General features: G+C 41.3%; 1 protein-coding gene across 1 annotated transcript in view; it reads left to right on the top strand.

Annotated features, from left to right (window-relative positions):
* def8 (differentially expressed in FDCP 8 homolog) overlaps positions 1-13,789 on the top strand; it is a 53,134-nt gene that overhangs the window by 16,776 nt on the left and 22,569 nt on the right. Inside the window, exons 3-6 of the mRNA XM_084337408.1 lie at positions 3,514-3,611; positions 6,716-6,865; positions 8,381-8,522; positions 13,200-13,364. Coding sequence (XP_084193534.1) covers positions 3,514-3,611; positions 6,716-6,865; positions 8,381-8,522; positions 13,200-13,364 — 555 coding nt within the window. The remainder of the gene's footprint in view (positions 1-3,513; positions 3,612-6,715; positions 6,866-8,380; positions 8,523-13,199; positions 13,365-13,789) is intronic.

Below are 13,789 nucleotides of genomic sequence, written 5' to 3' on the forward strand. Positions count from 1 at the left end.
ATACCGATATTTTCCGATATCACATTTTAATGCCGATATCGGCCGATAATATCGGTAGGCCGATAATATCGGACATCCCTAGTGCTTTGTTCAACTTTGTTGCCACTAATTCAATTCAGTCTCCAGGTCATTTGAATGGTGGTTCTCTTTTCTCAAAACATCCACCATAATAATTAAAATTATCTTTTATTAGCATTTTACAGCTTTTTCTGGCCACGCAGGACCGACAGAGGAGAGAGGGAGAAACGGGAGGAGAGGTAGGGAAGACATGCGGCAGATGGTCACCGGGTGTGGGAAGCGAACAACAGGATCAAATCATTGAGTTCATGACAAACACCTTTTGAAGAAGCACTCAAAATCTCATTTAAATTGGCGCTGCTGGGCGGGGCCTCCATTTTGTCCTACTAACATTTACATTACATTACATGATGACATTACATTACATGATGTCATTTACATTACATTACATGATGACATTACATTACATGATGTCATTTACATTACATTACATGATGTCATTTAGCTGACGCTTTTATCCAAAGCCACTTACAAGTTTTGTACGATATCAGCAGGAAGGGGACAACTCTTATCAGCTGAGTAACAATGTTCATAAAAGTGTTCAAACTTGAGTGCTGCAGTGTCGAATGTATGTTAGTATATTAGGAAGAGTGCATGACAGTAGAGGACAGTCATTTCAATAAAATTTCAGATATTGAAGTGTGTCTTTAGTCGACGGCGAATGATTGGGCGTGTTTCGGCTGTCCTAACTGTGGTGGGAAGTTCGTTCCACCATTGTGGGGCAAGGACTGAGAATAGGCTGCTTCTCTTTGATGACCCCTCCCGGTGCTCGGATAGCAGTGGGGCTGAGGAGGCCGGAGGCAGAGGATGTAGAGCTGAGGGGTCTTGAGGGTGTGTAGTTAGAGACCATTGACCGGAGGTAGGCGGGAGCCGTTCCCTTCGCCGCACGATATGCCAGGTCGAGGGCCTTGAAGCGAATTTGTGCGGCGATGGGGAGTCAGTGCAGGTCCCCAAGTGGGGTGACATGGGCTGACTTCGGTAGGTTGGAGATCAGGCAGGCGGCTGCGTTCTGAATGAGTTGAAGAGGCTTGGTGTCAGTGGTCGGTAGACCAGCAAGCAGTGCATTGATTGCAGTAGTCGAGGCGAGACCAGCTGGATTCACTCCACCAGCTTGATTAAAAATTAACAAGCCTAGTCCTTCTGCCATGGCTAGGTAGGGTGACTTTTGACAGAGACCAGGATTTTGAATAACCGCTCAAATAGTTTTATTTTCTTTTTTACACGCTTCCGATCTAGAGGAAGTAATTTGTATTTGATGTTATTTAGACTTAATGCAACTCCTAGCTCAGTCATTATTAGATGGTGGTCCTTCTATCTGCTTTAGTTTAGTTGGTGCACTTTTGAAGTTTTCCACAACTAGGGCATGGAAAAAATGTGTGATGTAGTTGACCCCTTTGGGTCAGTAAGTGACTTAGTCTGAGTAAAGGCAAGAATAGATATGTGTTCTGAGCTTGTCATACCATAGAGAAATGTGTTAATAACCACCCAGCCAAATTTGAATGCTTAAAAAAACATAACTATTATATAATCCATCTGAAAATCAGCTCATCTGGTAGCTCACACCATGTCTCTTGAGCGTGGGGGCGTGGTCAGATCACGGTTCCCTTTCAGCTCATGTGCCATTTTATTTTTCCATTCAATTGCTAAAATGTTTTGTTATAAACTACCAAATTATGTCAAATAGACCCTACTTGGTTAGAAAGCTTGACTAATCGACTAACTAGCAAATTATGTTAGAAATCTGTCACCAAAATCTGTGTTTTTATTTAACTAGACCTCCCAGAGTATGGCGCTAATCCTTTTAGCATTTTCCATTCACCTACATCAATAAACATGAATGTAAATCCGATTTGAGGAAGGAAAGCTGATCCTAGATCAGAGGGGACAGCCCCACCCCCATATCGTATAAACTCTGAACCCCATTGCCTATACTGTAGGCTCTGTTGCCCATAGTGAACTCTGAACTCTGTTGCCTATATTCAGTTTATACCTGCCTACTGCCTTCACTGCCATGAATGAATGAATGAATGAAAACTTTATTTAACAGATTGCAGAATGGGTACAATACAGTACGGCTCAATACATACAATTTTAATTGTTAAGGGGATGCAGACCTGAGAAAGACGTTTGTCTTGTTTCCATCAGGGTCCCCCATTTTCAATTCATATAGATCTAGACATATAACTACCTACCTCAAACTATGGTCTACCCATATAACTCTGTATGATAGCATGTACAATAATGCTGTATATACAGTATATATATATTTATATTTACTATACATATATACTACCATAGTGTCTCTATACCTTTATCACTGTACATAATAATACTATAACACTGTACATACATCTGATTAGCATTATTACTCCGTAGTACTCATTTATTATACTCCAGTTGTACTCACCTGTATATTGTATATTGCTATTGTGCTTTACTGTTACATTTGCACTCTGGTTAGATGCCAACTTATCCTTGTTGTACTGTGTCTGTGCTGTATAATGACAATACATTTGAATCTAATCTAATCTAAATATCATTGTGATCAGATAAGCTGTTGAGTTCATGTTTTTAGTTTTGTGAGAATAGCCCCACCATGAGGCCAAATGACTCAAAACGCCCCTCGCTCTAGTAGGGCAAACATATTTGTCAAGTTTGGTGCAAATTGGACAAAGCACATAATTTCCTGCGTTTATGCATAATCATACATTTAAAGATGGTTGTTCCTAGATGCCACACCGCAAATTCTGTGAGAATCAAGTGAACGGCCCAAAAAATTATAATAATAAATTGAAATGCCAGAAAATCCAATATGGAGGACCTTGTAGGTCCATATGGCAAATTTGCCACGAGGAGCCACATCTCTGGGTATTGGGTGAAAACATAACCTCCTTGACGGAGAGACACAGCGCAACACAACTGGGCTACATAAAAAAAGTAATGCTTAATGAAATGGAAAAGTAGAACTAGTTCACGGCCAGGTTCAAAACAAGAAGGAAACATTGAACAATGCAAGTGAAATGTTTTCCTTTGTGATGCAGGGTACTTTAATCTTGCTGCAGTGTAGATTTTGTGATGGTTTAATAATGGTTCAATTGTGTGTAGAAAATTACACCAGTGTAAGCTTGCCTTGCACGCCACATGCGTGCCACTAGTAAAACCACAACCCTGGTGCGGGCCAGGCTGGCAACAGTTTCTCAGAACCAAAAACAGACCGGTCTGACAACTCTTGAACATTCTAAAGAGAGGTGCTTGATTGATTAGGATAGGCTTCTGAAACCCCTGACCCTTCCTTTGAACAGGTCTTAATGACTGAAGTGCAGGAGCGTGCAGAGTGGAGTCACGTGTTGGACTGAACTGTACACGCCTTGTCAAGAGTACAGCATGTATGATGGCAATAAAAACTAGGCTTACGCTGTGCTCTCCTTCCCTTAGAGGTGAGACCAGAACTTTTCTTCTCCGAGACCAGAACCCAGAACTCAGATCGAACCATGGATCTGGGTCTAGCTGAGGACCACTTTTCAAGGCCTGTGGTAAGTAACAACCATTATTCTCCCATGTACCATGTAGCTCATCGCTTAAATTAGTGTTTATACTCCACCACATTGTGCACAATTGTACAGCCCTGGCCTATCCTATTTTATTTTATAATTATATAATATTTTTATTTAGTTTATATTCCATTTTATTTTATTCTACCTTAACACTTTCAGAGCCCAAGCTTAATCTTGATTTACCGCTTGAATGCCCACCATCCACTTCAATGTTAGCGTTAATAACGCCTAATCTATGTTTTAAATTATGGCTATGTGTCTAATCTGCCCGTCGCTTATCAATGACTCGTTTTCCAGTCAACATTGTCGAAGCGGATTGTTTTTTTATCGGTTCATTTTTGTTTTATAGCATTTTGAAAAGCCCTCGTTTTCAAGGAAAATATAAATATTCCATGATAATCGCCCTTTCGGCCTATTTATGAATCGTTTTCAAATAAACGCTAGATTATCGATAGTATATGTGTACATATGCACGCTATATAGGCGATCTGAAAAATTTATTCTCTGATTTCCTCAAAGCGATCGCCCACACACACACACATACACACATAGGGCGAACGCTGAGATCTCAGCGAATACAACTCTGATTATCCCAAGACTTGTGAAATAGATTCCTTACCTCAGATCAGATGTTCTCCAAAAAGATCATTCCAATTCCTGATCGCCATTCCAAAAATCGATCGCTTTTATTGATCCAACGCTACATACTGTACATATGTATTCCACGCTGTTCTGAGGCTCCACAATGAATCCGATCGGCTCGGGTTAAGTAAAATGTGGATTCCGGATTTTTCTTTTCTCATCCATTTTCATTGAGTCCATTCCAAAAGGGTGCATTACCATCTGGGAGACGATAGGGGGCGGTTTTTTCACATCTGAGCTCCTACAGGGGCTGCATACCAACGGGAGACTCGGTTGATGAAATATGAATTCAGATCACTAATAAAAAAAATAAACGCTAATAAACGTCGTGGGCATTCAGGCATTGGGCTGATAAAACGTCTTATCACGTTTTGGGCATTGAAAGTGTTAACACATCTTGCGCCAAAAACGAGTTTATTCATTATTGCCCGCCAATCGAATAACGCCAACAACGAGTTTACTCGTTTTTATGATCGTTATTTCCTTTATTCGCTATTGGCATTCATAATTCATCCAGGAAGGCTCCGGGAGCCAGCTGGACCCTGTCTGATATTTCAACGCCTCAATACCGCCGCCTGGTGGATTTCGGGCGAGTTGCACTCCACTCTAAACCGGATGTGCATCGGGGGAAATCCTCCGGCAGAGATATTTTGTTATGTTGATCAAGACAAACACTCAAGTGCATTTGATGGCTTTCGAGACGCAAGAATCAATATGCTTTCAGCATTTATTGCGTCATACAAACGGAAAATGGATATAGCAGATCGACATCAAATAATTGGAATTCTTTTTCACCAGACGCATCGGCCACAGGTAAGAGGAATCTAACATTAATTCCAGCTCGATTGTCCATTTATTTAATTGCAATCCATCTGCTCAACGTATGATGTCTTACTAAGGAAAGCCGTTACTGACAATCAAGGAATCATAAACGACCCCCCCCCCCCTTTCCTTCACGCATGATGGAGCATAATGTATACCGAGCATATGCATTTGAATTTTTTAATATAGCGTGTATAGGAACGAAACGCCAATCGATTATGTGTAATATGCGTCAGGGCCTATAACTCGCATGAATTACTGCTATACACTCCAAAAACATACTTATATTCACGACGGTACTAACACGACAATGTATGAATGGAAAAATATAACGTTCCCACATCCGGAACGATAGATACCCGATGTTGAATGGGCCATAGTAATGTCGATATAGCTATAATATTTAAAAAGTTATAACCCTGCAAAGAAGGTGAGCGACTCCATAGGCTTACAGCACTGGCAGAGAGTGGTATAAGATGGGCAAAGTGCGTGGCACAGAATGTGTTAATTGTCTGTGCGTTAACATTTTGGATGCCACCCACGCGTTTTGTCGTTAGTTCATGCCGACCGTTGAGTGCCCGCCAACACTATATAGCGTTTGTTTGTCGTATTTCTTTTTATTGGCGATTTGAATTCATATTTCATCAATCGAGCCTCAGGTTAGTGTTGCAGACTCTCTCTGAGCTCAATTGGGAAGATACCGCCCCCTATCGTATCTCCCTGTGTAACTGCACCCCATTACTTTAGACTGACGAAGGGGGGGGGCGGTCCAGCCTCCTCGTGTTACTTTTCCGTCAAGGCCAACTGAAGAATCCATTGTGATTGCCGGCCCGGAAAACACGTGGATTATGTATTTACAGTACCCAACACTGTAATCAATAAGCGTGATCGATATTTGGAATGGCGATCAGGAATTGGAATAATCTTTTTGGATAACATCTGATCTGAGGTAAGGAATTTATTTGACCAGTCTTAGGATAGTCAGAGCTAATTTCACCTATATATCAGCGTTTGCCCTATGCATGTGTATGTGTGTGTGGCTGTGATCGCTGATGAGGAAATGAGAGAATCGATTTTTCAGATCGCCTCTATAGCGTGCATAAGTACACATATACTATCGATAATCTAGCGTTTATTTGAAAACTATTCATAAATAGGCCGAAAAATTACAACGTTTTTGTGTATGCCAGAATATTCCAGTAAATGCCGTTTATCATGGAATCTTTATATTTTCCTTTAAAACGAGGGCTTTTCAAAATGCTATAAAACGGAAATGAAGCGATTAAAAAAAAAAACAATCCGTCTCGACAATGTTGACTGCAAACAAGTCTATGATAAACGACGGGCAGATTAGACACATAACCATAATTTAAGACAGAGATTATGCGTTCACAATGCTATCATTGAAGTGGGTGGTGGCATTTAACCATGCTTTACCATGTTAACAAGTGGCACTGGAAGTGTTAATGTCGCACCAAACGACCAAATCAAATTCCTTGTATGTGTAGATAAATAAAGAATTGGCAATAAAGACCTTTCTAATTCTGATTCTGAAATAATGCCCAGACGTGTCACATACCTGAGTGCGTTTGTAAAGCTCCTGTAAATGTTTGTGACAGGCTTCGTTTGTAGCGTCAGACATTGAGCAGCTGAAGCTGGCCATAGAGGAGTGTAAGAGGCTGATCCAGGAGCTGCCAGAACACTCTGAGAGACAGAAGGACACCGTGGTGAAGCTGATCCACCTGCGTCTCAAGCTGCAAGAGCTGAAGGTGAGCACGGGGGGGGGGGGGGACTGTAGGAAGGGCAGTGATGTACAGGGGGGGGGGGGGGGGTGTAGGAAGAGCAGTGAAGGTGGAGTTGTAGCTCTATTGTGTCTCCAGTAGGACTGTCCCTCATTTATGCAATTCTTAGTCCACTAATAATATAATGCCCAATAATGTGTTCAGGTTTGGGGGAAAAAGCAGAACGTTTAACCCTTTCACTGCCGCCCTACCAAAACGGTTAACCCTTTCACTGTGACAATTCGCATAAAGTTAACCCTTTCACTGCCACACGACAGCATGTTGTTAACCCTTGGCGACCGTCGGTTGTGTGATAGTAAAGGGTTAACCTTCTGCCGTGTGGCAGTGAAAGGGTTAAGAACTGGAATGTGTAGTAGGTATTGTACGGGCTCACATTAAAGACATACTTCTTGTCAACCCAGTAAAATTATGTTTACAAATGTGTGTGAATGTGTAAAAACATGTGTACACAAATAGTGTGAGATGTACACAAATAAATGCAAAAAAAAAGGTTACACAAATAGCTCCTATTTCTGATGACTAGAATGATTTGGCTTGGGTTCAGATTGACAAAATTCAAGCCATCTGTACTATTTTGGTTTTTGATTAGTTTTCAATGTGGTTATGAGAGATGCGATCTATTTTGAGGGATGTGGTGTCCTTGAACAAGACACTTAACCCCTAATTGCTCCCGATGAGCAGGTTGGCACCTTGCATGGTCGCCTCCGCCGTCGGTGTGTGAGACGAATGGGTGAATGTGAGGAACAAAATTGTAAAGCACTTTGGATAAAGCGCTATATAAACGCACCATTTAATTGTAAAATGCTGAATCTAGGACAAATGTAATGTGAATAGAGAAGCCTAATTCATGTGACGCTAAAAACCAAATTTAAATTACTTTCAACTAAGGCCCTGAATAATAAGAGCATACAGAACGACTCTCCTCTGTGCACAGAGCCTGATCAGCTGAATATAGCCTCTATATGGAGGCACCATGAATCATTCACAAGGCCGTCGAAACGCTCACTGTCATCGTGCTGGAGAGAGTGGCTTGTTGTGTTCACATCTCTTCTTTACGGGACTAGTTTACTGTGATTTACATTTTCGACCATAAAAAGCACACATGACACTACTAAATGTTATATAGCGTTACAGCGTAGAGCTGTAACAAAACCGTCCATCCTTCAGATGAGACGTTACACCGAGGTCCCGACTGGCTGCTGAAGAACCCAGGGCGTCTTATCGTAAAGGGGTTCTCTGGGCCACATAACCTCTCTTTAATTCATTCAAGACAATCACCTCAAACCTGCCCGCTTTTCTTCATCCTCCAATCACAAGTTCAACTGTCTCTTCCCTTGGATAAAGATTGTGAGAAGAGGACAGTTGTGATTGGAGGATCAAGAAAAGAGGGAGGGGTTTGAGATGGGTCCATAATGTTGCATTGTTTTTACAAACCGGTGTCCCGGTGTTACTTCACTGCTCTTCCCTTTGTCCTTCTTCCAGGACCCAGAGGAGGATGAGCCCAACCTGAGAGTGTTGTTGGAGCACCGCTTCTCCAAAGAGAAGAGCAAGAGTGTGAAACAGACCTGTGACAAGTGCAGCGCCATCATCTGGGGCCTCATCCAGACCTGGTACACCTGCACAGGTGAGACACAGCATCAGCCTGACACCCCGGCATAACCCTTTCACTACCACACTACCAAAGGGTTAACTGTTTCACTGCGACAATACAGAAGGTTAACCCTTTCACTACCACACTACCAAAGGGTTAACCCTTTCACTGCGACAATACTTTCACTACCACACTACAGAAGGTTAACCCTTTCACTGCCACACTACAGAAGGTTAACCGTCACACACACACAAGACACACCTATCATAAAGCCCTAGGAGAGACAGAGTCAGAGAAGAGTTGAGTGAAGGTGAGGAAGGAGCGGGGATCGTGGAGAGAGTGTGTTATACGGAGTTTGAGAGGTAGTTGTGTAAGGAGAGGTTAGAGCGAGAAGGTGTTCGTGGTACTGAACCCTGGACTGGCTGACAAACCCTGAGTATTGAACATTCCCTTTTTGTACAGAGCTATCAAAACACATCTCACATTTGTGTGTTATCGAGAACGGTGAAATCAGTGAGGAGTTCTATTTTGCCAAACCACCAACTGGACCAGGGGTGTAAAGTACTTGAGTAATTGTACTTTGTTACAATACTTAAGTACTGTTTTTGGGGATTTGTACTTTACTCAAGTATTATTAGGTTTGTATACTTGTACTTTTACTCAACTACATTTCAGAGAAAAAAAAACATTAAATGGTAAATGGCTGCTTTTTTATATAGCGCTTTTATCCAAAGCGCTTTACAATTTGTTACTCACATTTTTACCCATTCATTCACACATTCACACACCGACGGCGGAGGCAACCATGCAAGGTGCCAACCTGCTCCGGATTGCCAGACGACTGCTCTACCTCCTGAGCCACTGTCGCCCTTACATTTAAAATGCAGACCTACAAAGTACAAATCTCACAGGTCCAACCATTTTAATTTGTACATTTGTTTCTCTGGCCGAACTAACGTTAACGTTATTAATCCTGCTGCTGCACTTTATTTAAAAACAGCCAATCAAATCCCCATCAATGGAAAATTAACCCGCCCATACCCATGCTGATTGGTCCTTGTGCAAGACTAGAAAGCGGGGATCTTTGATTAAACATTTAAGTACATTTAAAAGTAGAAACTTTTTAACTTTTACTTAAGTGTGTTTTTAGCCAGATACTCTGACTTTTAATTGAGTACGATTTTGAGACGGTACCCATACTTTCACTTAAGTATAATTTCTGGGTACTTTTTACACCCCTGAACTGGACACACAACAGCCGTAGAAATGTTCAAAGCACCTTTTACATTTTTCAGGAAATTATATTTAATTGTTACAAAAATTCATTGCACTATGTACTGTACATTTTCATTAATAATGCATTAAGATGTATACAGTTGGTTTTTATTCATTATGCATCAAGATATATACTGTAGCTTTTTAGATTCAAATTCATTATGCATTAAGATATATCAACATTCAATCATGAATGTTTTTTTTTTTTTTTTTGGAAGGACATTCTATGGAAATCTCTTATCTATTAATTTAATGGTCCAGTCATTTCCCAGCTTAGAAGCCAACACGGTCTCATCAGTGAATAAAGTACTAATCGACCACAGGAAAAAGGGTTCATAATGTACGTTATGTTATAGCCATAAGTAATATATTTACATATTTTATAAGTCATATATTATGTTACGTATGGGCAAAAGTCCAAAACAGACACAGCAACTGGGAGTCAAACCAATAATGATTATGGTCGCAGCCTAGGTGAGTGCTCTCACCACTAGACTAAGACACATAGTGCATTCACCACTACACAAAAACACATAGTGCTCTCACCACTAGACTAAGACACAGTGCATTCACCACTACACTAAAACACATAGTGCTCTCACCACTAGACTAAGACACAGTGCATTCACCACTACACTAAAACGCTAGTGCTCTCACCACTACACTAAAACACATAGTGCTCTCACCACTAGACTAAGACACATAGTGCATTCACCACTACACTAAAACACATAGTGCTCTCACCACTAGATTAAGACACATAGTGCTCTCACCACTAGACTAAGACATAGTGCTCTCACCACTACACTAAAACACATAGTGCTTTCACCACTAGACTAAGCCACTCACCCACCTTGATACAAACATAGCAATACTATGATGATGGTTTGTTTTAACGTTTAACGGTTATGGCTAAGATAGTTTGGGGTAAGGTTTGGGTGAGGCTATTGGAAAAGTCTGTCTCAGACAGTCTTGAGGTAAAGGCACTTGCCTCCCAGGTTCGTAGGTTAAGGTCAAGGTCACCTTTATTTATATAGCACATTTAAAATCAACCAAAGTTTGATTTGAAATCTTTATTTCGAACATGTAAATAAAAATAATAATAAAAAAAATCATTAATCTCTAGCAATGAAATGAAAAAGAAAACAAACAAAACAAAAAGGAACATAACTCAATTTACATGTTTGAAAAGGAGTAGGAAGAAGTATACACTTATTTAATCCTACCCCTTTTCCACTACTCAAAATGTATGTAATTCCTTACTGATTTAAATCCTTACAAAACAAATATATATATATATACAAATATATGTAAAACATGAAGAAAATTGTATAAAAATGTAAACACCTGTGAATGTCAAAGTGCTTTACAGTATAAAGAAACAGATGAATACAATTATGCACAAGTCAATGCAATACAATAACATAGCTAAAACGTTTTCTAAAAAGTTTAAATGTCTTGAATATGTAATATGTACTTATGGCTATAACATAACGTACAATGTGTACTTTTTTCCTGTGGTCAATCAGTACTTTACATACAGTATTTTAAGCGAGATTGGGCTGTAGAATGATGTAATTTGTGAATCAATCCTGGAGCCAAAACTCTGCTTCCGTGTCCAAACAGCATCATCAGATGTCACATTGATTTCATCCAGACGGTCCTGGGAGATTTATTGTGAAACCAAACTGCACGCACATCCCAAAACATTAACATGTAAAATGGGACATGTTATTTATATATTTGTTGGTCTGTTGACGGCACATATTTCACAGCAAATATTTTGTTGTGTTATAGCAGGATAAACACAACTGTAACTAATACATTTAATTTAGGTGTTGCCAGTGAGCGCGAGTGCGCAGCATCCGGGCCCTGGCACACCTGAATGGAACAGACCCATGAAATGATTAAGTTATAGGTGTGTTTACCTTGCCGTCAACATGTCTGCTGTGCTATTGTCAGTAATTGATATCCCAGGCTGGTTTGTTTACCTTGCTGTCAACATGTCTGCTGTGCTATTGTCAGTAATTGATATCCCAGGCTGGTTTGTGAGCAGATCGGCCTCAGGCTGAATACGGGATCATCTGGGCAAATAATTGGTCGAGACCAGCCTGAAATCGGGAACTGTCGGGAGGCGTGAATCTGGCCTAAATTCGACTCAATTATCCTCTAGTGTGAGGAGAGCAGAAGCAGTTGGCGATCCTCATGTAATGTTCCTATTCAGGGAGGGAATTATCCTCTAGTGCAGCGGTTCTCAAACTACGGGTTACGACCCAAAGTGGGGTCGCGGGTAGGTGACAGCGCATTGGCAACTAAAAAAAACTCGGATCGAGTTTTCCACCCGGCAGCTGTGTGTATTTGCCATGTCTCGCGACTCTCGCCCCTTCATCAATGGAGGCCGACACACGTATTCCAATACACATCTCACTACACCCTGCGCATTTATAATCGCGGGAGGGGGGTCTGGTCTTTTGTGTGTAACCCAGACTCGCAATTGACAGGTTTGTTGTCAGAAGCGGTGCTGGTTGGCGGCGATGAAATGGGCTCTGCCTCTGATATCGAGGCAGAGTATTCGCCTTTGTTAACTCGGATTTTCCTTGCAGACAAAAACAACACATTGGCAGAGAAATGGGCTGATAATGCGCTTGAAACTCCGTTAGTGGCACTCCAGGATAATCATTGGAGATTTGGGGGTATTTACTACGCTTGATGGCTTTTTGTAGGAACAGAATGCAGCCAGGAGGCGCTCAATGATCTTTCGTGTGACGAGCTACTGAAAGTCAAGTTCACTGGACACTGGACAGGCCCTCGCAAAGTTCTGGATATCAGTCCGGAACGAGTACCAAGTGTTGTGTAATGCTGCGCTGATAAAGCGTGTCCCCTTCGCATCAACATACCTCTGTGAGGGCGGGTTTTCAGAGTAGAAGCGGATCTCTGCCAAAGCGCACGTGAGCGCATTTTCTTTTCATGTTCTGGCAACATATTTTGGCTAAATATGCCTAGTTTTATAAATGTGTATACAGAAATAATTCCATTGCTTTTGTTGATAATATTCATTCATTTAATTGATAACATAGTGCTGTAATTTCATTTTCTAAACAACGTGTGCTTTTATCCTAAATAAAATGGGGTCGTGGTATAAAAAAAGTTTGAGAACCCCTGCTCTAGTGTGAGCCTGTGAGGAGAGCAGAAGCAGTTCAATGTTCCTGTTCAGGGAGGGATGGTGATGCTGCTGGAGGAGGGGAAGAGGAACCCGTTTTAGACTTTTATTGACGCCCATATCTCCATGGATTAAGTTACTACGCTACATTTGGAATCTCTGACATTGATAGCATTTAGAGTTGAATGGGAAGGGAATGACGTCTAGAAGGAAGGGAAATAATAATAATTGGCGTGTAGAACTTGTACTAAATGTTGTCCTTTTCCCCATGTCAGGTTGCTACTACCGCTGCCATAGCAAGTGTATGAACCTCATCACCAAGCCCTGTGTGAGGACAAAGGTCAGCCACCAGTCGGAGTACGAGCTCAGCATTTGCCCAGAGATCGGCCTGGACCGGCAGGACTACCGCTGTGCAGAGTGCCGCGCGCCTGTGTCGCTACGTGAGTTCAGAGAAGGTTTTCCCAATATGACATTAACAGTGTATCTACTCCTCTCTGCCTCTTTCAGAGGGGCACTGCATCACTGGGTGTGTTCAGAGAAGGTTTCCCGATATGACATTAAAGGCCCCCACATAGTCGGGGCGGAACGTACGCGGAACGGACTCTGCATGATTGATTGATTGAAAACTTTATTAACAGATTGCAGAATGGGTACAATACAGTACGGCTCAATACACACAATTGTTAAAGGGGATGCAGACCAGAGAACGACTTTCGTCTTGTTTACATCAGGGTCCCCCATTTTCAATACATAATGACATTGATGACATACACAACATACAGATATACAGATAATATATATCATGACATAAATGACTGTTATATTTGTGACATACAAGATATGCAAATATACAGTATTGTTAAAC

The sequence above is a fragment of the Notolepis coatsorum genome, assembly GCF_963971535.1.
Source record: "Notolepis coatsorum genome assembly, chromosome: 20".
Taxonomy (NCBI): Eukaryota; Metazoa; Chordata; class Actinopteri; order Aulopiformes; family Paralepididae; genus Notolepis; species Notolepis coatsorum.